This window comes from Lynx canadensis, chromosome E3 (assembly GCF_007474595.2).
Source record: "Lynx canadensis isolate LIC74 chromosome E3, mLynCan4.pri.v2, whole genome shotgun sequence".
Lineage (NCBI taxonomy): Eukaryota > Metazoa > Chordata > Mammalia > Carnivora > Felidae > Lynx > Lynx canadensis.
The window spans coordinates 14,298,808-14,324,584 of record NC_044318.1 but is presented as its reverse complement, the minus strand read 5'-3'; the positions used below and the strand labels follow the sequence as shown (position 1 = coordinate 14,324,584).

Below are 25,777 nucleotides of genomic sequence, written 5' to 3'. Positions count from 1 at the left end.
CTTTATGTCCAGCTGGTTGTAAGAATTAAAAAAAAAATCGGCCCCTGTGATTTAAAGCCAAATGTTAGGGGATTTCTCTTTCCTTTGCAGGCTCCCTGTTGTGATAGACTGTTTCTCACCTGTGTCTGCTCCTATGGCTCCCTCTGGTAGTCAGATCCTTGGGGCTTAGGGTCTTGCTGAGTCTTCACCCTTCCTCTTTGATGTGGCCTCTTCTCCACATTAGTTATGGAGTTTGTTCAGCAAGTCTTTGGGTCCTTTTCTGGGTATTGGCTCGTATGTGAGTGTTACCTAGTTGTACCCATGGGCTGAGATGAGTTTAGGGTTCTCTTACTCTTTCATCTTCCCTGAGAAGTCTCCCATCAAGCATCAAGTGTATTTTTAATTTCACTTACTGTATTCTTCATATCTGATTGGTTTTTTTTTTATCTTTGTTAAGGGTCTCACTGAGGTCCCCCACTCTTTTCTCTAGTCCAGTGAGTATCTTTTTTTTTTCTTTCTTTAAAAAAAATTTTTTTTAACGTTTATTTATTTTTGAGACGGGGAGAGACAGCATGAACGGGGGAGGGTCAGAGAGAGAGGGAGACAAGAATCTGAAACAGGCTCCAGGCTCTGAGCTGACAGCACAGAGCCTGACGCAGGGCTCAAACTCCGGACCGCGAGATCATGACCTGAGCCGAAGTCAGATGCTTAACCGACTGAGCCACCCAGGGGCCCCTCCAGTGAGTATCTTTATGACCACTACTTTAAATTCTTTATCAGGCAGATTACTTACCTCTGTTTCGTTTATCTCTCTTGCTGTGATTTTGTTCTTTCATTTGGGACATAATCTTCTTTCTCTTCATTTTGCCTAACTTTCTGTGTCTTTCTCTCTGTGTTAGCAAAGTCAGCTTTGGCCCTTGCTCTTAAAAGTGATGGCCTTAGGAAGAAGAGGTCCTGTCACATGCTGCAGTGAGTCCAGTGTCCCCTGTTCATCAGAACCTGGTGCTTCAGGGGTGTCTCCTGTGTATGTTGCGAGTGCCCGGTAGTTGTGGCTAAGCCACATTTTTTTGCCTTCAGTCCAGTCAGCTGCAGTGGCTTTTTGCCTGTTGTGGGCAGGGTTTGGTCCCTGTGGTGGCAGTGGGCCTGTCTGGGGCTGCCTTGGGCTTGAGTTGAGTCTGACCAGGCATTTGCCAGAGACGAAGTAGCACCTGAGAAGCTTCTGTTGGTGGATGGGACTGTAGATAAGATTTCTTCCTCCTGCCCCCTGTCTGGGTTAGTTGGACTGGTTTATGTGGTCATCTGTCCCTCTGCCTGGGGGAGGAGTCACCTTGGAGTGGTGGTGGCGGCCCCTGTTGGGGCTGCTTGCATACTGCCGGGCTTGTGGCCCCAGTTTGGATGGGCTGCGGCCAAGAGCATATGGCGGGGGGCAGACCCACCATGTGCAGGGGTGTGGGGGCAGATGGGTGGTGCTGGTTGCAAGGTTTGTGAGCAGCTGGTCCCCTGCAAGAGGGATTGAAGTGGGCCTGTGTGGAGGGGGCAGATCCACCAAAGCACAGCGCCGGGTGGTGGGGCATATGGTGCAGTCAAGTTAGGTGGTGGATGTTGGCACTGTGCTGGTTCTCACGGGTGGCCGTGTGTTTATGCTGGGGGCGGGGGTGGGAAATGGTGCCTCTGTTCCTGGAGGAGTCTTGCAGTGTTCTCTGTCCCTCTGGGACAAGCTCTTCGTAAATAACTCTTTTTGTATACCCCAAGCGTTTTTTCAAACTGCTGCTTCTATTGACATATCTCCATGGGCTGTTTGTTGTTCCGTCTCTTTAAGGGTGGAGGCTTAGGTTCCTATCACCCTCCTGGCTCTCCCAGAGCTGAACCTGATTGTGAAAGTTAAGGATGTTAAGCCTGACTGATTGTAAGACCTCTAGAAGTTAGGCCTCTGTGATTTTCAAAGTCAAATGTTAGGGGGATTCATCTTCCCAGTGCAGGCCCCCATGTCTTAGGTCTGACGTCTGCTCCTCTCTCTGTGCCTGTGGTGTCCCTGCCTCCTGCACACAGCCCCATGGATCAGTTTGCTCCCGACCATGTTCCCTGCCTTCCTATGGCCCCTCCTCTGCAATTAGCTGTGGAGAGTCTGTTCTGCCAGTGTTTGGGTTGTGCTCTGTTTTTTTTTTTTAAGTTTGTTTGTTTATTTGGAGAGAGAGTGTGAGAGCTTGTGTGCGAGTAGGGAAGGGGCAGGCAGAGAGAGAGACGGCGAGAATCCCAAGTAGGCTCGGTGCTGCCCTCCAGAGCCCAACACGGGGCTCCATCTCACCAACCTGTGAGATTAGTACCTGAGCCGAAATCAAGAGTTGGATGTTCAGCTGACTGAGTCACCTAGGTGCCCCGTGTTTTTGGGTTTATACTGAGCTGTTATCTAGGCTCCTCTTACTCTGCCATCTTCCCAGGAAGTTCTGAATGGGGCATCATTTAGTGTGGAGGTCAGTGCATGCCATCACCGTACCCCCTACTTCCACCCTAAGGTCACGGTCTCTAGACTGTTTTATTCCAGCTGCGTAGTCCCATCTGGGTCTCAGTGGCACGCTCTGCCTTTAACGATCATGAAGGGTGAATGCACCACCTGGGTATTCTCTGTCTTTGTCCATGACCTTTGAGAACCACATACAGATGTGGTAGTGAGGTCAACCCAAGAAAACCAGTCCTCCTAACGACTTGAGGTCTTACTGGGACGACATAGGCAACCTTGGTTCTGGTTCTGACCATGATACTGGTATTGCGTATCTTGGTAGCTTCATGCAAATCACTTGACTCACTCGAGTTTCTATCCTTTACTTGTAGAATGAAGGGGCTGAAGGACTTTCCCAGATGATGTCAGTTGCCATTTCTGGATGAATTAGCAGTTAAGGTAAGGCTACCTGTGTAACACAGGTTCTCAGGGGTGTAACACAGGTTCTCAGGGGTGTAACACATCACGTGTTGTGTTGTCATCACCAGTCAGAAACAGCTGGTCAGATGGCCTTCCATGTGACCATCAGGGGCCTAGCTCCTTACATACTCTAAGTCTGCCTGCCTTTAAATTGGGGGCTTTGTGAGGTTGCCAGGAATGAGCAGACTGACCAATGAATGCTCCAGATGTAGAGGATTCAAAATATGCCCCTTCCACCCACATTCCATTGGCCAGAATTTGGCCCCATGGGATCACACCTATGCACCAGGAAGTCTGCGAATTGTGGTCAAGCATGTGTGGTGAGGAAAGGGAAACGGCTTTGCTATACAACCAGCCATTTGGATAGAGAAGACCACTGGCCACTTAAATGGCAGCTTCTCCTTAACAACATCTCCTGCAACCAGGGGACTCCTATACAGGAGGGCACTGTCCTAATCTTGTCAAGAGACAGAGCAGGATGATTAGGGAGTGTAGCCACACATCCAGGATTGCCCAGGAGGGGCCCAGCTCAGGCCTGTGGTCTTGGTAATTCCAGCCAGTTGGTGCCCCTTTGATAGTATCACCCTCAGACTACAGGATGGACAGAGCAGAGGAGGGGAGAGAGGACCAGATTTGGCAAAGACCTGGGATATTGCTGAAGAGAAGCCATAAGCCGCTGTTCCGTAAAGACAGTATTTTTTTTTTAATTTTTAAAATTCTGCATCTGAAAACACAGTATGACAGAAAGCATCTATGTACACCTGCAGTGTTTTTGGTATGATACAGTATTTAATACATCCACTGTTTTCTGCAAAAAATTTTGCTTTGTCAGACAGAAACAAACTCCCCTAGACAAAAAAATACAGCTAAGGCACAATTTCGTTGTTGTTTTTTCTGCTAAATGAAAAGACAGAAAAGGTGCAAAAATGGGCGGGTAGTGCAATCATTTCCAAGAATCACTGTCTACCTTGAGGAAAAGCATTCGTAGGATTGGAATTTTGATAACTCGTCAATTTCAGATAGTTCAATATCTCTTAAAATACTCCTTTAAATAAATAGCAAAATATCTACATCTTTCAGGTGTGTGCCATTGGAATTTTTTTAAACTTTATTTACAGATTTTTTTAAATCAATACATTACAAAATATTTCTGTACAGTTTTATGCATATCATGATCTATAACAAAATAGTTATTTTTAAAAACTATATCACCACATGTCTTTGAAAAAAATGAGGGGGACAGTAATAACTTATCGTGAGGCCTCTAAAAAAAAAAATACCCAAACACACGCTATTGACAACATATTAGAAACAAAAAAAGACCGAGAACGGACTCGAAGGACGGTTGCGCTCAATTCCAGTAAATTTCCTATGAAACCCTAGGGTTGTCTTTGGCCTCCAACAGAGCCTGGAACAACAGAAGGCGCAAGTGTGATCCCTTTGAGAACACGACCCATCGGCTGGGAATATTTAATGCTCTCACTTTCCAGGCAGGAAGGAGGAAGAGAGAAACTGAGAAACTCTCCTGCTTTACCTTTGAACGAAGTACCTCCAAGTCACCACACCTGGGTGGGGGTGGGGGAAAGAAGGTACCTCGGCAGTGTGCGCGGAGGACGGGCCGACGTTCACGTGAGCACCCGAGCCTTCGTTTCACCCACAGGAACAACAGAAGAGTGCTTCTCTTAAAGACGGCGTTTAGAAGCCATGTGTATGGCATCTGCAAACTACAGACGGGCAGCCTCTCGCTTAGGAGGCTGCCACGAAAGCTTCAGGATGCTCCTTCTTCTCGGATGTTGGTGGAAGGTGGACGGAGAGGGCAGTCAGCTTTCCAAAAATAATTTTAAGGCCACATTTCAAAAAGGAGAAACCTAAGGCTTTTGGGGGTGAGGGAAGGAAAATGAAGGAGGAGATGGGAGAGGGGGATGGAGGTGCAAGGGGGCAGAACCTGCTTTTCCTGGGGACTCCGTGGGCAGAGGCAGTGGGGAGGCTTCCCAGCCGGAAGGAGGGGGGGCCGCTTTCTCCCTGGGTGGGGCTTGGGGAGGACAGAACCAAAGACAACGTGAGGGGCAGACACAGGTGGCGCATGAAAGCCCTCAGTCTAGGGTCTATAAAGTATCTGATTTGCAACGTAAAAAAAAAATACTTTTAAGAGACAGAGAAGGAAACAGAGGGAGAGAATTTGCATAGATTGTACATTCAGCTCGAGCAGATTTGGGACACCTAATTGTTTCTCCCCCAGGTAAACTTCTCAGCAGACACAATGAGGTAGCGCCTGTGGTAGACCCATGGGCAAAGTAAGGTAACTGAGGCAAAGAGGGCATCCCGCGAGCAAGCAGGGCTTCCGAAACGTGCGCCAGGACAGCTGCTCAAATGTAAGATTGGAGAGAGCTGGGCTGCGACACAACCTCCCGGGCCCCCCAGCCAACCTGTCATCCATCACCTCTGCCTGGGCAGGCAGGAATTCTGGAAAGTGTGGGCCTCTTTAGGTTGAAGGGGCAGCGACTGAGGTCTCCAAATTCTTTTTTTTTTTTTTTTAAGCACCATCTTGGGACCTAGGACAGCTGAACAAGCCATTCCTCCTGGGACCCTTCTCTGCAGGACGGTCTCTCCTGGTTGTAATGACTGGTAAGAGATTTATGGTTTCTTCAGAGTGATTGGTGAGATTTCACCAAGGGTGGTGCTTTTCCTCCTCCACGTGGGCACTGCCTACCTCATGGTAAACCACCTCTCCAGCCAGCAGGTGGGCTGGCAGTGCCCAGGACGAACTGTGGAATTTCCCTTTGCCCACTCTCTCCAACAAAACAAAGAAAAAGCCTTGCCGACACTTAAAAATCAGATTTCCAGTGACCATCTGGATCCCCTGGCCTCCCTGGCCCCACAGGAAGACTGCACTGTGCCTGCATACTCATGTGCAAAACCAGGCAGCAGCCACCAAGCTGTCTTACCCCACGATGGAAGGGTCTGGGACCCGTGCCACACAGCGCGGCTCTGACCCGGCAGGTGTTGGCCAGCAGCCATTGCCAGTACACCCTCCTACTCCATCCCCCCTTGGGTGCTGTAGGGGAGCTTGCGTCCTGAGTCCCCGGTAGACTGGGCTGTGTCAGGGGACAGGCTAAAGCCCTACACGTCCGTACTCTGCCCCTTCCTGGCAAAGAGATCAAGGTTCCAGCCGGTGTCCGTGCACCAGCCAGGGAACGATGAAGGCAGTGCATCCACCTGCCCCTTGTCCCCCGACATCTGGGGTCTTGCTGGTTCTGAATGTGCTGGCCTTTTAAAAGTTAAACTGCCATGGGGAAATGAAGTCCAAATGATGCCTTGATCTGACCAGAAAGGTCTCTTTCCAAAGGGAGGAAAGGGCACCCTTGTGACCCACGGGGTCTAGGCCATGCTTTCTGTCCTCCCTGGAGACCGTTTGGCGAGACTTGGGCAGGCTGGTTGGGAAATCGCACCGCATGCCCCAGCCTCTGGCATGACTTCAGACCTGGTCAGTGACCTAGTGCCCCAGGCGCTGCCCTTCCAACTATGACAGGGTTTCCAGGGGCTTGTGATTAATCACTCTCAGATTAAAAGAGAGTTCAACTATTAGTGTGTCTCTTGTGGAAACATCTTTTCTCAAATCATCCTGGGCTGACTGCCTGGCATCTAGAATCCCTTGCAGGGAGGGGGCTGCAGATCGTGCCCGAGTAAGCTGGCCCTGGCCCTTCCCCTCGTTCTGGGGGGAAAGCCAGCAACGTGGGCAAGTGTGGACATGGGGCTGAGCCCCACACAGGATGCTGTGGAAAACACGCGCTCCTAGCCACTCTGCCAGGAGGGAGAAAAGGCAGGCTCCCTGGGTGGGCTGGGGTGGAAAGAGGTGGTGGCAGAGGCCTCTGGGCTCAAGTTCATGGACTAATGACCTGGGCTTGCAGAGCAAGACCCTCCACAGCCCCTGCAGCCCATTGACAGGGGCTAACTCCCAGCTCGGTCCGACTACTCCCCCTTTTTCTAAACTGGATCTTTCTCCTTCCCAGGCTTGCAAAGAGTCAGGTTCCCTCTGTCACCTGCTAAGGTCCCAGGCTCTGCCCTGGGTCCTCTCCCTCCACCTGAGTCGTTGGCCTGTTCGGTACTGGAGGCCCAGCCCAGGCTCCCACCCTGCCTGAGAAGGAGGAAGGCTTCATTGTCGTGAGGGGCACCCCACTATCAGTTAGCAGATGCTGAGGCACACACTCTCCTCATAGTGTCCAACACCCCTGCCTTTCTCTCAGGACGTGGAGAATACAGAGCAGACAGGAGACAGACAGACACTGGCCAAGGGGAGGGAGGGGAAGGGGGGGGCCTTTCATGAATAAAGGCAGCTTCAGTTAGTAAGAGAACATAACTAACAAGCTGCAAACGCAGCACCTACTATTAGTCATGGACTAAAACATATAAATAATAAATACTGCAAGTGTCCCTCTTCCAGCCCCTCCCTGGCCCGCAGGACATCCGGCCCGGTGGGGCAGGGGCTTGGGGGCGAGAGGCATGGGCTCTGCTCCCTTCACACGCACACTGCACAGAGACACAGGATAGACTCTGCAGCAGAACATGGTGCAGCCACGGGTGGGCCTGTGCCAAAGAAAGCCTGTCGTGGGGACGGGGTGGGGGCTGGAGGAGGAAGGGGCCTGGAGCCACGGCTCAGATGTCAGGTTTCTGCACCTCGAGCACTTGGAGTAACACTGCTGTTAAGGTAGTAACCAATCACATCCGCAAGCTTCCCCCTTTGACGTGGCACCTCACAGGAGGAAGGACATGGAGTTAGAAACCAAATCTGAAATGCTTTTGCAGGGATGTAGAAAGTCTGGTCCATTCCTACAGCACCAGGGATGGGGGTGGCAGGTATGATTCACAGAGGTCTGGAGTGCCCGGACCTCAGGGCGGAAGGGCTCACGCACGGGAGGGTATTGCTGTGCCGTCCAGCTCAGGAGTTGGCTCCCAACAATCTCTGAGTTTCACGGCTGTGGTCCCCAAAGGTCCCACTGGCCAGGACCCACGAGGTCATGGTCTCAGTCTCCTGGCCCACGAATGCCTAGGAGACTTGATGCTTATAAGCATCAGCCTGTCGGTGGCAGTCCGGAGGGAGGCTGGCCTGGAACCCTGGCCCTGTGGCAGTGACACCTTGGGGAACCTTGGCCATGTTCCATCAAAAGGCTCTCCTGCGCATCTAGTGACTAAGGAGGACAACTCAGCCCGACAAGGCTGGGGGAAGGCTCAGACAGTCTCCTTCTCCGGCCCAGGAGCAGGAAAATGAGCCCAAGCAGGGGGCTGGAGATCAATCAAGCCCACGGTCTGGGCCGTGCTTTTCCAACTGGCTTTTGCAGAGCCTGTGGGTTCTGGACAGGTACCTTGGGAGGTGCCACTGACAAAGGGACGGCCTGGTGGGCTGTGCTTGGAGAAGAACCTTACACTCCCCAGCTTCAACCAGAGCAGCCTGGAGTTCAACTGCACCTTGAACTTCCCCCTTCCAACTGAGCTTAGTAAACTAAAGTCTGCTGCTCAAAATAAAAGTTTTGAGAATCACTTGTCTGGGGGACTGGGTCACTGGCAGGGACAACAAGGAACCTATAGGCTTTGAGGATCAACCAAAAGAGGTAAGACCACTGTGGCGCGGGGACCAAGCAGTCCTTGCCCCCAGTACCCAGCTTGTCAAATGCAGGTCGTCGGCAGAAACGGCTTTGACCTCTACACCTTCCTTCTCCATCATTCTGTAGCCATGAGAGCTCCTCTCACAAAAGACACCCCTCCCCCCCCCCCGCCCCGGGGGTGGGAGGCCAGGGTCCAGGTGCCACCGGCCCCCCTGGCTGCTTTCCCTTTGAGATCTGCTGTGGCTCACGTGTGCCCAGTGCTACCTGAGCCGGCCGTCAGGTTTGACGGCCCCCAGCTCCGACTTGGGGTCGGGGCTGAAGGAGCTCCAGGCCGTCTGGCTGCAGGTCTGCATGACGGGGCAGGCAGTGGGGCCCGTGGTGCAGATGTCCATGGCGGCCCACATCCCACCTACCAGCGAGTCCAGCCAGCGCTCGAGGCCCGCGCCAGCCGTGGCCGCGTTCCTGCGAGCCTGCTCCACCTGGGCAGGGCTGATGGGCAGGCTGAGGACGGGGTTCAGGCTCTGGAAGCTCTGTTCCATGTAGGCGCTGCGGAGGGGCCCGTTGTGCAGCCTCAGTGCCTCCTCTGAAACGCAAAGGGATTAGAGCGTCAGACGCACCACAGAGTGGGGGCCAGCTGCGGGCCTTGCACGGCGTGGGGCACCGTCTGTCACCATGTCAGTCACGGGACAAGCTCGGGAAGTTGGTCAGTGGCCCCACCGCACAGACGAGGAATCCGACCGCAGGGATGTTCCTTCCCCAGCCAGGGGCCTGCTTGGTGCAGGGCACTGTCCACTCGTCCCTCCGGTCAGCACATGTTCCCAGAGCAGCGTCAGTTACTAGTCCACACATTCATGTGGCGCATTTAAAGCACCTCCTATGTGCAAGGCATTCACTCCATTCATTCATTCATTCATTCATTCATTCATGTGATAATGATGTATTCAGTGCTGCCCGGATGGCTCTGCCAGTCGAGCACCTCACTCTTGGTTTCAGCTCCACTCCTGATCTCCTGGTTTGTGAGATCGGGTCCCACATCGGGCTCTGTGATGACAGGGGATAGCCGGCCTGGAACTCTCTCTTCCTCTCTCTCTCCGCTCCTCCCTGGCTTGCACACACACTCTCTCTCTTCAACATTAAATCTTTTTTCTTAAGTGCCAAGCTCCACTCCCAGTGGTGGAGTGAACCAGGTAGTCAAGAAGATTACGACCCAGGGGAGGAACACTGATGGCGATAAATCAGCAAGGTCATTTCAATCAGCAATACGCAAAACGGGACTAAACTGGGTGTGACGGTAGAGCAAGGGGTTGGGGAGCTACAGCCCTTCGGCCAAATCTGGCCCACCGCGTATTGTTGTAAATAGAGTTTCAGGGGAACACAGCTATGCCTGTGCGTACATCTTGTCTGCGGCTGCTTCTGTGCTACCGCAGCACAGGTGAGTACAGACCGAGACTGTACGTGGCCCACAAGCTGAAAATATTTACTGTGTAGCCCTTTGCAGTAAAAGCTTGCAGCCCCGGGGTTAGAGAGTGACAAGCGTGTTTCTTTGGGATGAGAGGGGCGAGGCAGGCCTCTGTGAGGTGACAGCTGAGCTGAGTGCTGGTTAATGAGAAAGCAGCTGCCGCAGGTAGATGGCAGGAAAGAGCGTTCAGAGCAGAGGCAACAGTGAGCACAAAGCCTCATTAAGTGCCTTTCTGCAAATCACAGAGGTAACGAGAGGCGGAGCGGAGGTTTGAACCCACGTCTGTCGACCTCAGCTGTCTCTCAGGACAGCCCTGCCTTGCTGAACAGCAGCGTTTCATGCATGAACGCGAAGACGGCAGTCAGGGTGTCTGGGTCTGAATTCCCACGGCCCACACACTTGGGGTGTGGATTCTGATACCAACACTGGGCACCTGGTTTCCTTGACCTAGTACCTTTTGTGATGGTTAGAAGGGTTGACTTCTTTTTAAGTGCTTAAAAAGGCACCTGGTGTTAGGATCCCAAATATAGAAAGAACTTGTACAACTCAACACCAACAAACCCCCAAATAATCCAACTAGAAATCGGCAGAAGACATCCAGAGGGCCAACGGACACATGAAAAGATGCTCATCATCAGTCATTCTTGGAGAAATGCAAATCAAAACCACAATGAGGTATCACCTCACACCTGTCAGAATGAGGACTATAACACACGCACGTATTGCTGGGGACGTGGAGGAAAAAGAAGCCTCATGTGCTACTGGTGGGGACGCAAGCTAGTGCAGCCACTGTCACAAACAGTATGGAGGTTCCTCAAAAAGTTAAAAATAGAACTGCCCTCCAATCCAGCACTCACACTACTAGATATCTACCCAGAGAATATGAAAGCACTGACTTGAAAACACACATGCACTCCTGTGTTTATTGCAGCATTATTTACAATAGCCACATTATGCAAGCAGCCCAAGTACTGCTTTATCCATAAAGATAAAGAAGGTAACTTATGTACAGTGGTATTTATGCAGTGGAATATTAGTCACAGAGAAGAATGAAATCTTGCCATTGGCAACAACACGGATGGAACTAGAGGGTATAATGCTAAGTGAAATAAGTCAGAGAAAGATAAATACCATACGATTTCCCTCCTGGGTGGAATTTAAGAGACAAGAAGGAAAAAAGAGAAACCAAAAAACCAGACTCAAATACAGAGAACATACTGGTGGTTACCAGAGGTGAGGTGGGTGGGGGATGGTAAACTAGGTGAGGATTAGGAGTTGCCTATCGAGATGAGCACTGGGTAATGTGTAGATTTGTTGAATCACTACCTGTGCACCTGAAACTATAGAATACCACATGTTAATTATAATGGACTTCAACGAGACAAAATCTGGTGCACACACACACACACACAAGCAATGCCAGGCCTGTACTAAGTGCTTGAAGAAGTTTAGCTAGGGTTACTGTGGCTGGTGTTTTTAGGACACAATCCTCCTACACTCACACAGTCACAGGACCGGTGTTATCATCCCCATTTTACAGATGGGGACACAGGTGGCTATCGTGTGAGACAGATCAGGGGTTCAATCCAGGACTGGCTGGTTCCAAAGCTCGTCATCATGACACTCTATTTGCAGGCACATCCAACCAACTGGAAGCTTTAAGACTGGTTTTAAGTTTTTAAATTTTATTTTCATCTGGAAGCCAGTCTTTCAAAGACTTGGTTTCCCCATTTGTAAACTGGATACTCATTCCTGGTACCAGATTGACCCCGAGGGCTGGCAAGAGGCTCAGGTAAAGGTTCATATGCTCTGTCAACACTAAAGGAACACTCAGAGAGGAGGCTGTGTGGCTCCTTCCCGGGGTTTCAAGATGGGGGAAGCAGAAAGTGCACGTTTGGGCTGAAGGAAAGAAGCCAAGATACTTCTATTTTGGAGAGGTTCTCTCTTATTGCCTACTCTATTGCCAAATACAAGAACAGGTTTTTAAAACACACGGGCCAGTGATTCTGGTGAGTTGTGTTTTAGCAAATCAGCTCTTGCCCTGGCTGAGATAGCCAGGGTTCTAAGAAATGTCCTTATAGGACAGTGTGGCATTCAGAAAACGTTTTCTGTTCGCTTGGCAGTGGCTGTCACCCTCACTGGCAACCAGGAGAGCTCAGATAATCCACAGACTGTTTTCTAGTATGTGGTCCATGAGTGAGGTTCACGAAGGGGGAAGAAATACCATACACCTGCAAATAGTGGCATTCACAACATGCCTTGACTACAAACAAGAAAATCAATCCCTCCCTCCCTTCCCTCCATCCCCTCTCCGTCCCTCCCCTTTCCAGAAGCAGAGGGGCTGGGCTCCAAGGGTAACAGGTACAAGAAGGGGCATGAGCCTGCATGAACATATATCCCGGCTTGCTGTGATTTAGCTGACTTAGGTAGGACCTAACGTGTTTATAAATCTGGCAGACAGGGCGAGTAGCTCCTGAACCATCTGCCCAAGAACAAAACCTGTTCTCTCTCCAGCAGGTCCTGATCTGTCCACCAGAGCCTCTCCATGCCTCCACATCTGCAGAGCTGGTGGTGGGGAGATCCCTGAACTGACAAAAGGCAGGGCATGCAAAGTGAAAAGAGCAGCTAACAGACATCTGAACGCTGGGAACCCAGTATTATGGGTGATACAGAAAACCCTGATGAAAAACGAGGTTAATGTGGGGAAATGCTATCACAGCATTAGCCCGTGATGCTTGCCTCTATAATTAAATTTTCCTCAATTCCACCTCATCAGATTTCTCGAGATTACCAGGGACGCATCAATAGCAAATTACTCCTGATGGATCATTTTACAAACTGCATTGCTCCCACCTTCATGTTCCCTGCCACTGGAACATCATTAATAGACACAAATGCTGATGTGGGGGTGGGGGGGGTGGGGAGCAGCTCCCAGTGGGGTACAATGACCCCTGGCTATTCCTGGGCAGGGTTACAAGAGCCTTGCCATCCTCAGAAACTCTAAGGAGGAAAAACTGGAAAAATCAGGACCCAGTTAAAGGCCCCAGGCTATTTTACTGGGGTGAGGAGGTAGATTCAGGACCCCTCCTTTGTTATATCCGACAGGCGTATGTGGAGCAAAGAGGACAACGCTATTTCTACCCCTCTCTTCTGCATCTTTCTTTGGGAACTCTCAGTGTTGCTAAAGATGTGAACCTAATCAAGAGGGCACTTGAGGGCCCTCAGTGGGTGGGCTCTGGCCCAGCTAGTTCTGGATGTGTTCTTTTGCCTGCTTCCCAGGGAGCTGGGAGGATCAGATTTCCTTCTCCAGAAAATACGAGGCCTGGATCTTTCTGCTTGCTCAGCACAGAAACTTAGCAGAGGTCCACACAAGTTCACTTCAACACCCCCTTGTTAGGATTCCAGGCAACCCCTCCGCATGTCTATGTCCCCCTCTCCTTGTGTCACCAGCTAAATGGCACCCAGCCCAGAACTGAGAGTTTAGCTAACCAGAGGCTAGAGTGCGTTTTTGGCTTCTGGGTTTCTGATCTGTTAGATACAGACCCACAATTTCAAATACAGAGAGATCCAGAAATCCTGTTTCTAAGAATCTATTTTATAGATGTATCTGCATGGGCATAGACAATTTCAAGAATCTTTGCAGCGTTACCTGTAACCCCACCACGACCGAAAGAAACTGTATGTCCACTCAGGGGATGAAAGATAGATTGTGGGTCTTTCTCCCAGTGGAATACGAGGCAGCTAGTAGCTTTATATATATTGACTCGTTAAGTCCAAAGAGAAGTTTCACCCCAAAATGTATCACTCCATTTTCAAACACCAGCAGTGTGTGTGACTTATTTTGTGTGTGTTGATGCTTTAGAAGCCTTGAGAAACCTCTAGAAGGATGAACACCAAAGTGTTGGCAGTGGTTACTCTGGGAGGTAGGACTGAGCAGGGAGGAAGATGTTCCCAGTGATCAAAGGGGGAGGAGGAAAGGACAGAAAAATAAAAGTAAACTCTCTGGGTAAGAAAAGAAAAAGAAGGCGGCACGTTAAGAGTCTGACATCCCTCTCTGTGCTCAGCAGGAACCACTGTCCTGATTTCCTATTAACAACTCGTTTTCTCACAGCTTTTTATGGACAGAGAATCCTGAAATAACGTAGTGGTGGCTTGGCTTGCTTTTGAACTTTAAATGTATGCGCTCTAATTATGACTCTTCTGTGATATTTTCCTCTCAACATTATGTTGTAGAGACTCATCCAGATCAATGCATGGCACGGAGCTCCGCTGTCTGAACAGACCCCGCAGTGTTCATACATCTGAATGTGGGCATCTGGACTGCTTCCGGTTTGGTGCCATTATGAACAATTCTGCTCTACTTCTGCACACATCTGTAGGGCATACACCTCAGGCTGGGATTTCTGGGCAGTAGGAGGTGTGTGTTCAGCTTTGGTAGGAGATGCTATGCTGTTTTCTAAACCCGTTTTATCACTTTGCCCCACCCCCCGCCCCATGCCAACACTACATGGGAAGCCATTATTCTCCAACCCTCCATCATATGATATTGTCTAACCTTCGAACATTTCACAACATAGTGGCGTGAAATCGGATCTCTTTTTTGCTTTTAATTTGCATTGCTCTCATTATTCATGAGGCTGAGCATCTTTTCATATGTGTGTGGGCCATTTATGCCCTGTCCTTTTTTTTTTTTTTCCCTTTCTTTCTCCTTTCTCCTTTGTAGCAAAGGCCAGCAATCCTTTTCTCTAAAGGGCCAGATAGTCAGTTGTTTTGGATTTGTGGGCCATGCAATCTATGTCAAAATTACTCAATGCTGCCACTGTAGTCCCAAGGAAACCATAAACAATATGTAAATAAATGGGTGTGGCTGTGTCCCAATAAAACTTTACTTAAAAAAGAGGGAGTAGGCCAGATTCGGCCCCTGGCTTATAGTTTGATTTATGGGATTTCTTTATACATTGTGAATGTATTTTTTTTTTATGTGTAGCAAATATTTTCTTACTAGTCTTTTCATCTAGTGTATCATATTTTTGATGGAAAGAATTTCCTATTTTAATTACTATTTTTAAAACAGTAAGATTTGCCAAAACTCACTATCTGCCTGGGTTTATTTCCCATCTTGTTTTAAATATAATCAGGGCTCTCTGGAAGTCCAGTGGGAGAGCATCTAATAATTAGGTACCTAATACACAGAGGACATCATCTCAGTGTGCAGGTAGAAAATTAGAAGGCTCTCTTTGCAAACAAGCAGGGAAAAATGCTGAGCAGAGAGCACTGTTCTCTGAGGCAGCCCACATGCCCCCCACCTGCAATGCCTGAGGGAGAAGACCCGGGAGACGCCCAGGATGGGTTATTTCCACCCCCAGAGACACTAGGAGTACTCACCTGGTTTGATGGGCTGCCTATTTGAGAAGGTCAGAGGTGCAACGAGGAATTTGGTCTCTGCAACTGGCACCCAGTGGTGAAGAATTTTCACTGTCCAGACCCCAGGCCTCAGGGGCAAGTTCAAAGGGGGCTTGTAGTGAGTGAATTCGGCAGTGGATTCAATCAGGATGTCATAGGTGGCTGCGATGATGTTGACGGGATCCACCCAGATGACAGTCACGGTGACATTGGGGCCCTTCCCCCATTTCTGCATGCCTACCGGCTCATCCATGGGCCCCAGGAGCCCCCCAAAGTTGCGGAAGAGCCGCTCCTTGGCATCCCAGTCGGTGCCGACCTGAAAGAAGAGAATGAGTCTTGGAATCACTGAGCCGGATTTAGGATACAGGGTCCCAGAGAGGCCTACGATCCTGCTTGTTGGGCTGCATACACCCATTTTACAGATGAAGAAATGGAAGCTCTCAGGAGGTCACCTGCTCAAGACTGCAGAAGTGGTAGTAAGCAGAAGATTTGAGATTCGGACCCAGTCTGTGGTCTGTTCATTAAACCACTAGGCCTCCTGGGCCTCATACAGCATCTGACACTTGGAAAGAAAACACACAACATGCACTGAATCAATCAATGCCTGCTGGCAGGCCATCCCGAGGACACATACCCCCACTGCTCAGCAGGTGCGGGCGGTTTCCACTTTGGTTCTCCGTCTTCTAGGTCAGGCACCTCCATCTAGTATGACATTCTGAACATGAACGGAGCTCAGGTTTCTGAGCTGCTCTATCACAAGCTGGGAAAAAGGAGGGTCCCTCAGCCTCGCTTATTGCTGGCAGTTCACATGGCTCTCCTGGGAAGAGACCGCTGTGGCCTCCCTAATGCACTCAGAGCTAGACCTTAGGGGTGGGAGGTGGCTGTGACACCCACCCTTCCTGCCAGCGAGCTGGTGTCTGTGTGGCTCTGACTGGCCAGGGGCCTGCTCTTGGCTTCCCTCCTAACACTTGAGTCGCCTGCAGTTTGTTCTTCAGCCAGAGTGGCCAGGAAGAGCCTCTGAACTGTCCTCTCGCTGCTGCTCAGTGCCCCTGTGGCTTGCTTCACTGTGCTTTCCTGGTGCCTAGCACCATGCCTGGTGCACAGCAGGTGTCCGTGTCTGGTTAATATCTGTCACATCACTGAGTGAGTGACGTCGCAAAGAAATGAATGGACTACACAGATCCCGGATACTGAGCTGTTACTATTTCAAACCAATTTAAACGAGGGGTCTTCTGCTCCCCCAGGAGATTTAATTTCATGTTTTTGAAGATACAGCATGTGGGCAATGTTGTCAGCAGATAATGAGCACACTCTAAGGCTTGCCTGTTTCTGTGGTCTTTCCATGACCAGCATCTCCAAGGTGTGCGTGCGGGTTGGGGTACAGGTGCACGAGAAGGTGCACCAACACCCCGAGAAGATGCCTCATGTACAGGAGCTGGCTTACTTTCTTGTTCTTGCCACTGGTTGCTGCGTCTGGTCTCTCTCTTAGACCCAGAGCTCCGTGGCTCATGCTTCCCAAGAGCTTTTACCATGGGACTGGCTTAACGCTGAGCGCTCCAGTGCACCCACTTGTTTGACCCTCTCCGCTCTGTGAAGGGGAGACACCATCATTATCCTCGTTTTACAGATGAGAAAACCGGGGCTCAGGGCACTGAGGTCACTTGTTGTGGTCAGTGAGGGGCAGAGCCAACAAGGAGACCCAGGAAGTCCAACCCCAGAGGCTGTGTTCTAGTCCACTCTTGTGTTGCCGATCATTCATTCATTCACTTGCTCATTCACAAGTTCACTCACACAGACGTGCCAGACGCCTACTGTCTGCCAGGGATGCACGCTCCCACAGCTTGTTCCAGGTTTCCATGTTTACACAAGAGCCTACGGACTGGGACCGAGGAGCTGTCCTAAGGGCAGCGGAGGTAGGGATGGCTGTGGCACTTCGGCAGGGGTGGCCGGCCCTCCCAGATCGATGATAATGCGGCATCCGCTGCCACCGTGTGGCTCAGCTCCCCCTGAGGACCCTGGTGCTAGCACAGTGGCTGGAACACAGCAGGAAGCAAACAGCTACCATTAACTGAAGAAATGAATGAATGAGCGCGCAGGATTCCAGACAGCCTCCACGTCTCGGAGAGTTTTCTCAAGAAATGCAGTCCTGTTACGTCCCCTACATCCAACCCTTGCTGGTCTCAAGTCCAGTCTCTCATCCCCATCCTGCGAGGTCTCATCCCTTTCTGTCTGGCTTCATCTCCGCCCCCCAGCCTCCCTCCCACTCACCCCTGCTCCAGGACACCTGGATGTCTCGGCGCCTCTGTGAGGAGGGCTCTCTCTCGTCTCTGACCTTTTCTTTCTTCCTGGCCCTCTGGCTGGAACAGTCTTCCTTCCTTTCCCCACCGTCCTCCTGCCCAGACCGCACTCCCCACGGAGAGCTCAGCCAAGGCATCAGCTCTACTAAGAAGCCTTCCCAGTTAGAGGCACCACCCTGGTGCTTCTCTAGTCTCTTTTTATTTTTTTTTTAAATTTTTTTTTTTTTTCAACGTTTATTTATTTTTGGGACAGAGAGAGACAGAGCATGAACGGGGGAGGGGCAGAGAGAGAGGGAGACACAGAATCGGAAACAGGCTCCAGGCTCTGAGCTATCAGCCCAGAGCCCGACGCGGGGCTCGAACTCACGGACTGCGAGATCGTGACCTGGCTGAAGTCGGACGCTTAACCGACTGCGCCACCCAGGCGCCCCTCTAGTCTCTTTTTATAAAGGTGTTTATTTTTGAGAGAGAAAGAGCATGAGCAGAGGAAGGGGGAGGACACAGAGAGAGGGGACAGAGGATCTGAAGTGGGCTCTGTGCTAACAGGAGAGAGCTCAATGCAGCGCTTTGAACTCAGGAGCCATGAGACCTTGACCTGAGGGGAAGTCGGAATTTTAACCGACTGAGCCACCCAGGCGCCCCGAGGTGGGTGCTTCTCTAAGTGTTTGCCCCTCTCAGTTTTGTTGTTGTTTTTTTTTTTTTTTTTTTTTGCAGTTTTACAACTTTTAATTTATGTGTCTCTTTCCTGAGCTCTGGACTGTCAACTCCATGAGGAGAGTGGCTGTGTCTGGTCTGTTCACCAATGTATCGCTGGTGCCTAAAGCAGTACTGAGCACATGGTGGTGCTCGTCTGACTTTCTCCATCCATCCATCCATCCATCCATCCATCCATCCTCTATTCATGAATAATTAGGGGCCAAGCACACGGACATCCCTATGCACCAGGCCCTCCACACGCTGGCTTTCCCACAGACACTAACAAATGGAGGACTGGTCACAAACTTTTTGGGGTCCTACTTAAGGAAGGGCTTTGTGACCATTTAGGGCAGTGTGGGGACACTCCAGACCAGTGTCCTTGGATTCCCCAAAGAAAGGGGGATGACCAATTCTCTTAAGTCTGAGCTGTAAAACCAAGATAGTCCAGATAGAAGATCTGTAGAGCAGCTGTCAGTGGAGAAATGGATCTCATTTCCAATCCTGGAAGAGTGGGCAGAAGCCTGGCTGCCTCCCCCAAGCACGAGCAGGGCTGCCTGAGATGGCACCCCACTGCTGTCACAACCTCTGGGGCTTCAAGATCTTTTCACAGACTCACCGTGCAAGCCCATAAACGCTTACTACACAGTGATTACTACTCAAATTTAAGTGCCTGTTCAAGTTCAACATATGGCTCCCCAACTTCAAACTCACTAAAAGCTTCTCACTGCATTTCAAATACAATCTGAGCTTTCCTTCCACGGCCTTCAAGCCCCCCTCATGATCTGTCCCATTCCCTCTGAGACCTCCCTTCTACCACTCTCCCTCTCATGGTGCTCTGGCCACACTGGCCTTGCTGCTCCTTGAGTGTGCCAAGCTCCTTCCTGGAGGCCCAGGGCCTTTGCACATGCTCTTCTCTCTGTTTGGAATGCTATAGGTCTCCCAGTGGATGGTTCTTTTTTACAGGATTCTGCTCTGCAGTAATCTCCTTAGAAAAGCTTTCCTGAATGAACCATCCTATTGGAAGTAGTCACCATCAGCCTCTTCAGTCCTCAGCAAGGACAGGAATGAAGTTTTATGTTCTTTAGCTGAAATGTTTTTCTTCGTTTATTTGCTCACTCACAGGCTGCCTTACCACCTGACTATAATTCCATGACAAGAGCCTGTCTAGGTCACCGTGGTCTCTCTGCACCTAGTACACTGTAGCCACTTGGTGACTGACTGTAAAGCAATGAGCATCTTTTCTGCCAGCCACCAGCATGGCACTCCCATGGGATGGAGAAGTCCCTCTGATGGCCCAACAATGGCCACCTGCTCTGAGCCAGGCCCTGCGCAGAGTCCTGGGGTTGTGCTGCCACAAGGCGGGGGGGGGGGCATTCCCTACAGTTATTTCCTTTCTTTTTACCAATTTTATACTGTTTGCCTTATAAGTTATTAGGAATTCAGAAAAAAATTCAAAATACAAAATGCAGGGCCCCCTGCATCACACGCTGTTGCTCTGCCAGGGGTCTTGGTGGTTCTCACATCAAAGTTACCAGCCCTATGGTAGGAAGCCTCACAAATCACTAGCCATTGAGTGGCCAACCTCATTTGTCACCGCCAGAAGTGCCCAGTTACCCACTGGCAGGCTGATAAACAGGGAGAGCCCAGCCACCAGGCATCCGTCTCGTTAATGTCTTCAGTTGGCCGCCTGGGGCCCCCAGCGCAGGATCCAACTGGGGCAGTGTCTAATGGCCCCCTGATGCTGGTAATTTATGGAGTCGACTTCCATGGCAGCTTGAATCCAGCCAATCCATTTGGATCCTTAATTGAGAATGGTGGCTTAACAAGAAACCCCATGCAGTAGGGCACAGCTCGGCCAGGTAGGCCACAGGCAGCTGGTGAGGGACCGGCAGGGACATATAAGCAGGTGGGATCCTTCCTGCCTATCCCCGCCCACTCCCAGCTTTTCACGATACTCCCTATTCTAAAACTAGACTTTTCGTAGTTAACCCAGCAGCCCAGCTCACTGGGACTGCTCAACTCCAGAGATGCATCACCTTCTCTGGCTCCTTGCTGATATGGGGAAGGCAGAAATCAGGTGCTGGAGTTTTGTGTGGGCAACCCTCACCACGCTGGATCATGCTTCCTTTCCTCCGGCATCCCCCACCCAAGTGGACATACTCCTTCATTCAGAAATCATATTCAGCACCTACAGATGCTGAGGACAGGGAACACAGTCCCAGCTTTCTCGAGGACGATCAGCAAGTGATCAGAGAAACCAACAAGATGATGTTTAAATGGTAAGTGCTAAGAAAAGAAAACAATAAAATAGGTACATGTCAAGTGGAGAATTTGCTCTTGTGGCATATGTAGGTGGGAGGGAAGGCTTCTCTGATGGTTCACCATTGGGATGCAGATCAGAATGACAAAAAAAAAAGCCTATGTGAAAACCTGGGGGAAAGTATTCTAGGCCGGAAGATGAGAATCTGCCAAGCTGGAGGCAGGAACAAGCTTGGCATGTGTGACAACAACACAAGAAGTGTGAGTGGGGAGGAGAGTGGTAACAAATGAGGCTGGATGCACAGAGGCCAGACTCGGTCTGCAGGTATGGCTGATGTCATAAGGGTGGTGCTGGGCAAAAAAAAACAAAAAACAAAATAAAAACTAAAAATGCATCCCATGGATTCATGTACCCACACACCTGTCTGTCTATCCAGTGGCCCACCTGCCCACCCATCCACCAACCCATCCATCCATCCACCCACTCACCCATATATCCATCCATCCATCCATCCATCCATCCATGTATCAATTCATCTGTCCATCCATGTATCTATCCATGTATCCATCCATCCATCCATCCATCCATCCATCCACTCATTCAATGACTGATTTGAATAAAACCCTGTGCTAGGAATTGGGGGGACAGAAACACCATTAAGCATGAGATACGTGGGCAGAGATACCTGGGCTCAGTTTGGAGCTCTACCACTTCCTAGCTAAGACCCAGAAAGTTCTTGGCCCTCCAGAGGCCTCAGTTTTCCAGTCTGTAAAAGGAGACTAATGCCATCACTTCATTATGGTACTGGTTTGTCCCGTCTATTGCTAATACAGGTTTAGGAGTCGTCACTGGGTAGGATAAAAAATTAAGAGGATTCTACTGTTAAAAAAAACAGACCAAGGCTTCAGGTCAGTTTGGACCAATGAGAGCGGCCACACACTCTGTCTCTCTCCCTCCTCCCGTTTAAGATGCCAGTTCCCGTGCACTGGAAGATCTGCAGGTATGGGGTTAGCTACCGTCTGGGCTCTCCAACTCCCCTTCTCTTCCATCTCCATCCTCAAATGTCAGACAGGGAAAGAGAAGCCGGCAGGGGGGCCGCAAAAGACGAAGAAGCACGACAGGACTCCTACCTCAGAAAATTGGAGCCTCCCGAAGTCACTGGGGGGACTTGCAATCTTGAAGACTTTCTTTGGCATCACCCATGTCTCCAGGGTCTCAAGTTTGCTCACGGCCAGATTGGTAGCGTGATGCTTGATCAGAAAGCCCTGGAAGCGGTCCGCAAGGAAGTAGAGGTGGACGGATGCTGGGTGGCCCATCGGGTAGTACCTGTAACAGATGCAGTCTTACGTGGGCTCATGCGGTAGGGCCAGAGGTGTGTGGGCTCACAACGGAGGGCGCTACCCATCATACTGGGGCCGTTCCAAAAACAGGCCCCGTTTTACACAGTGCAGACCATGGTCCTTTGCACCCTCCTGAAAGCTGCTCCCTGTGTATCTCAGGTCCCAACAACTATAAATGACTTCTTGGCTGTTTATAAATGTAAAACATGCTGACTGAACAAAAGCACAATAAAGAAAATAAACATTATTACTTTTGATGCTTCTTCCCATGGAGGATGTCAGTTCACAGTTATTTATTGATCCTCTGGCGCTAGGTACCAGAAAGTGACAATAGTATGCCAACGGTGCCATATTGATGTCTTTCCCTTCAGCCTTATTTTCTATGCATATATTTGCATATATCTTACATATTTGGGATCATAATATACCTTCTGCTTATATTCTGCTTTTGCTTCATAGTATTGCCCAAGCATTATCTCATGTCTTTGAAAAGTCTCTGAAAACATGATTTTTGTCTGAGTGTGTGCACACACACCACTCCACTGTAATGCCATAGGTCATAGAGCAAGTCCATCTTTGGATGTTTAATGTGTTTTTTGTGTTTTTTTTTTTTTTTTTTCAATTCTAAACAATGCTGCATTAAACATCTTTTAATAAAAAACCTTTTTTGGAACACCACTCTCTGTCATCTCCAAAAGGCTCTTTATGTCTGCTGTTCAACTTTATCAGAAAGGTTGTACAGATTTACATTCCCACTGTCCTTCTCACCCCACAGCATTGGGTATTATCCTTAAAAACTATTGCCAATCCAAGAAATATACACACAAACAGGTAGCCCCTTAGTACACATGCCTTTGATACTCAAGGTCTCTGGGCTGAAAGGGGCAGGGAAGCTAAGCAGAGGTACCCCAAGGAGGTGGGTGGGGGTGGGGGGGGAGGCACAGAGAGAGGGGAGTTGTGGACAGCTCAGCTCTTTGTCCTTCCTACGCTTGAAATAAAAGCTGTCGGCCTCTGCAGTGTGTTAATAGCATAGCACTCAGAAGGTGCTGGTGGCCCCTAGGAAACAGCATTCCACAAATCATTGCCCCACCCCTTGTCCTTCCTGCCCTCTGGCTCCAGTCAGGAGTTTAAGTCTTCACGTCCAATTATAATGGTCAGGGAAGCCGCCTTCCTGTGTTGACACATCTCCGAAGTCACTGTCTTGTTGTTGGGATGCCTCCGGGGCTCTGAGAAAAAAAGCTTGTGCTGTCTTGGGATTGCCAGTCAAACATTCAGGGCTTATGCAAACCCGCTTTGGGTCTGGATGCTGGGAGCCACAAACCCCCCTCCCTAGACTGTGCTGCCGAACTTTCTGCCATTATGGGAATGCTTTTCTCCTCTGCTGTCCAGTACAGTAGCAACCAGCCACCTGTGACTCCTGAGCGCTTGAAACGTGGCCAGTGTGCCTAAGGAGCTGACGTTTGAATTTTAGTTAATTTAAATGTGAATGCTCGCTAGTGGCTGGTAGCCACTGTGGAGAGCCTAGAGTTGTGGAGGGGTCTTGGGGCAGCCTGCATTCATGTCCCCAGTTCTTCACCTCTGCTGTCTCCACACTCTTTTCCATTTGACTCTGTACGTCTCCTTGCACCAATGAGACAGTCTAGTTCTCGGTCTTGAATCTGTTTTGGCTAGCAGAGTGTGGTACAAGGGGTGTCATGCCAGGTCTGAGCCAGAGCCTCCAGAGTCTTGTACATTTCTACTTGGCTCTTGCTCTTTTGTGCCTACCTTGAGAGCATGCCTGAGCTCGCCTGCCAGGGGAGGAGGCACGGAGAACAAGAACAGAGCCATCCCCACCATCCCAGCCAAAGCCATCCTAGATCCGCTGACAAGTCTCAGCTACAGACAACAGAGCCCCACTTGTGACCTGCAGCTGGCTGTACATGCGGAAGAGACACCAGCTGAGACCAGGAAAACTGCCCAGCTGACCCACACGCTTGAGCGCTGTGTCAATGCTGATCCTTTCAAAACACTGATTTGGGACTTGTTATGTGGCATCATTACAATAGATAGTCTGTCCATGTTTGTTCTGTAAGGTGGGTAGGGTCAGTGAGGGTGGATGAAACATAGGAGAGCTTGTCATGAGAGTCAAGAGAAAAAAGTGGTTCCAGAAGGGAGTGGTCAGTGGTACTAGGTGCTACTAAGGGATCAAGTAAATGAGCCATGGTCAAGCACTCTAGAAATCCAGGAGTTAGTCTTTGATTGCTTGCCTTCCCTCACCTTCTATCAAGAAATCCTGTTGTTCCCACCTGAATCCATCCTCTCTTCTCCTTATGCACTGCTAGCATCCTCATCCAAGCCACCATCACACCCTACCTGGCCCTTTCCAGGAGCTTCCTTGCTTGTCCCTTCCTACTTTGTCCACCGTAACCCATTGTTAGGAGCCATATCCACTGTCCACTGCTTACATACCATAAGTGGTTTGCTTGATGTCTATGATAAAATCCAACCTCCCCATGTGGCCGACCAGGTCCTGCCTCTCCTTCGAGCCTCACTTTGTTTCCCTTTGTCCCAACCCCCTACCTTCTAGCCACATGGATTCTTTATTTTGGGTTCTTGAGCTTGCTAAGCTCATTTCTACCTTGGGACCTTTGCACAGGATAAACTTTTTGCTGGGGGTGCTCTTCTCCTGTTACGTTGCACGTCTGGCTCTGTAGTCCCATTCTGCACAAATGTTACCACCTCAGAGAGATCTTGCTTGACCACTGAATCTTAAGTCACCAACTCATTGCTACCATGTGGCTTTTGTTAGGTATGCTGAGGTACTGTCTTTACACTAGAATGGAAAATCCTTGAATTCAGGGGCCTGGTTTGTCTGGGTCACAGCCGAGTGCCCAGTGCCTAACAGGGCCTGACACGTGGGAGATGCTCAGTAAATGCATGTTGATTGAGTGAAAATTCGAGAAGGGTTTTCTCTTGAACCTTTGGCTTCTAAGGTGCATCTAGGGTACATATAACCCTATATATAACTGAAAACAAAGTCCTGTGATACCTCCTCTTGACTGTATATGGTACTTGAGCAATTAAAACTAAAATGAGGGGTGTGCCTGGGTGGTTCAGTCCTTCAAGTGTCCAACCTCAGCTCAGGTCATGATCTCACGGCTTGTGAGTTCGAGCCCCGTGTAGGGTTCTTTGCTGACAGTTCAGAGACTGGAGCCTGCATCAGTTTCTGTCTCTGTCTCTCTGTGCCCCTCTCCCACTCTCTCTCTCTCTCTCTCTCTCTCTCTCTCAAAAATAAACATTAAAAAATTTAAAAACATGGGGCGCCTGGGTGGCGCAGTTGGTTAAGCGTCCGACTTCAGCCAGGTCACGATCTCGCGGTGCGTGAGTTCGAGCCCCGCGTCGGGCTCTGGGCTGATGGCTCAGAGCCTGGAGCCTGTTTCGGATTCTGTGTCTCCCTCTCTCTCTGCCCCTCCCCCGTTCATGCTCTGTCTCTCTCCGTCCCAAAAATAAATAAACGTTGAAAAAAAAAATTAAAAAAAAAACAAAACAGTAAGACAGGTCGTTTTAATTAGGTGCAGTACAATATGCAAAATCCAACAGGATATGACCCAAAGGGTGCCACAGATGCATCCCATCTGGCCCAAAGGGGTTTTCCTTATTTAAAGAAGGTGGGCATTAAAAAAACTTAGATTCACACAAAAATCTGGATTTCTAATTTCTCTTGAAAAATCAGGAGACTGGTTGGCAACTTCAAGTCTGCAATTCCCAGAAGGCAAGGATGTGCTGGAGTTCAGTACCAGGGCCCATGGGTACTCCACACTGGCATGGTCACCCCGCCCCGTGAGGA

The 25,777-nt window shown here is 50.0% G+C and overlaps 1 protein-coding gene across 1 annotated transcript in view; it reads right to left on the bottom strand.

Moving 5' to 3' along the window:
• Positions 1 to 8,456: 8,456 nt before the first annotated feature.
• XYLT1 (xylosyltransferase 1) overlaps positions 8,457 to 25,777 on the bottom strand; it is a 309,407-nt gene continuing 292,086 nt past the window's right edge. Inside the window, exons 10-12 of the mRNA XM_030300138.1 lie at positions 21,742 to 21,937; positions 15,341 to 15,674; positions 8,457 to 9,079 (exon numbers count right to left, since the gene is read on the bottom strand). Coding sequence (XP_030155998.1) covers positions 8,757 to 9,079; positions 15,341 to 15,674; positions 21,742 to 21,937 — 853 coding nt within the window. The 3' untranslated portion in view covers positions 8,457 to 8,756. The remainder of the gene's footprint in view (positions 9,080 to 15,340; positions 15,675 to 21,741; positions 21,938 to 25,777) is intronic.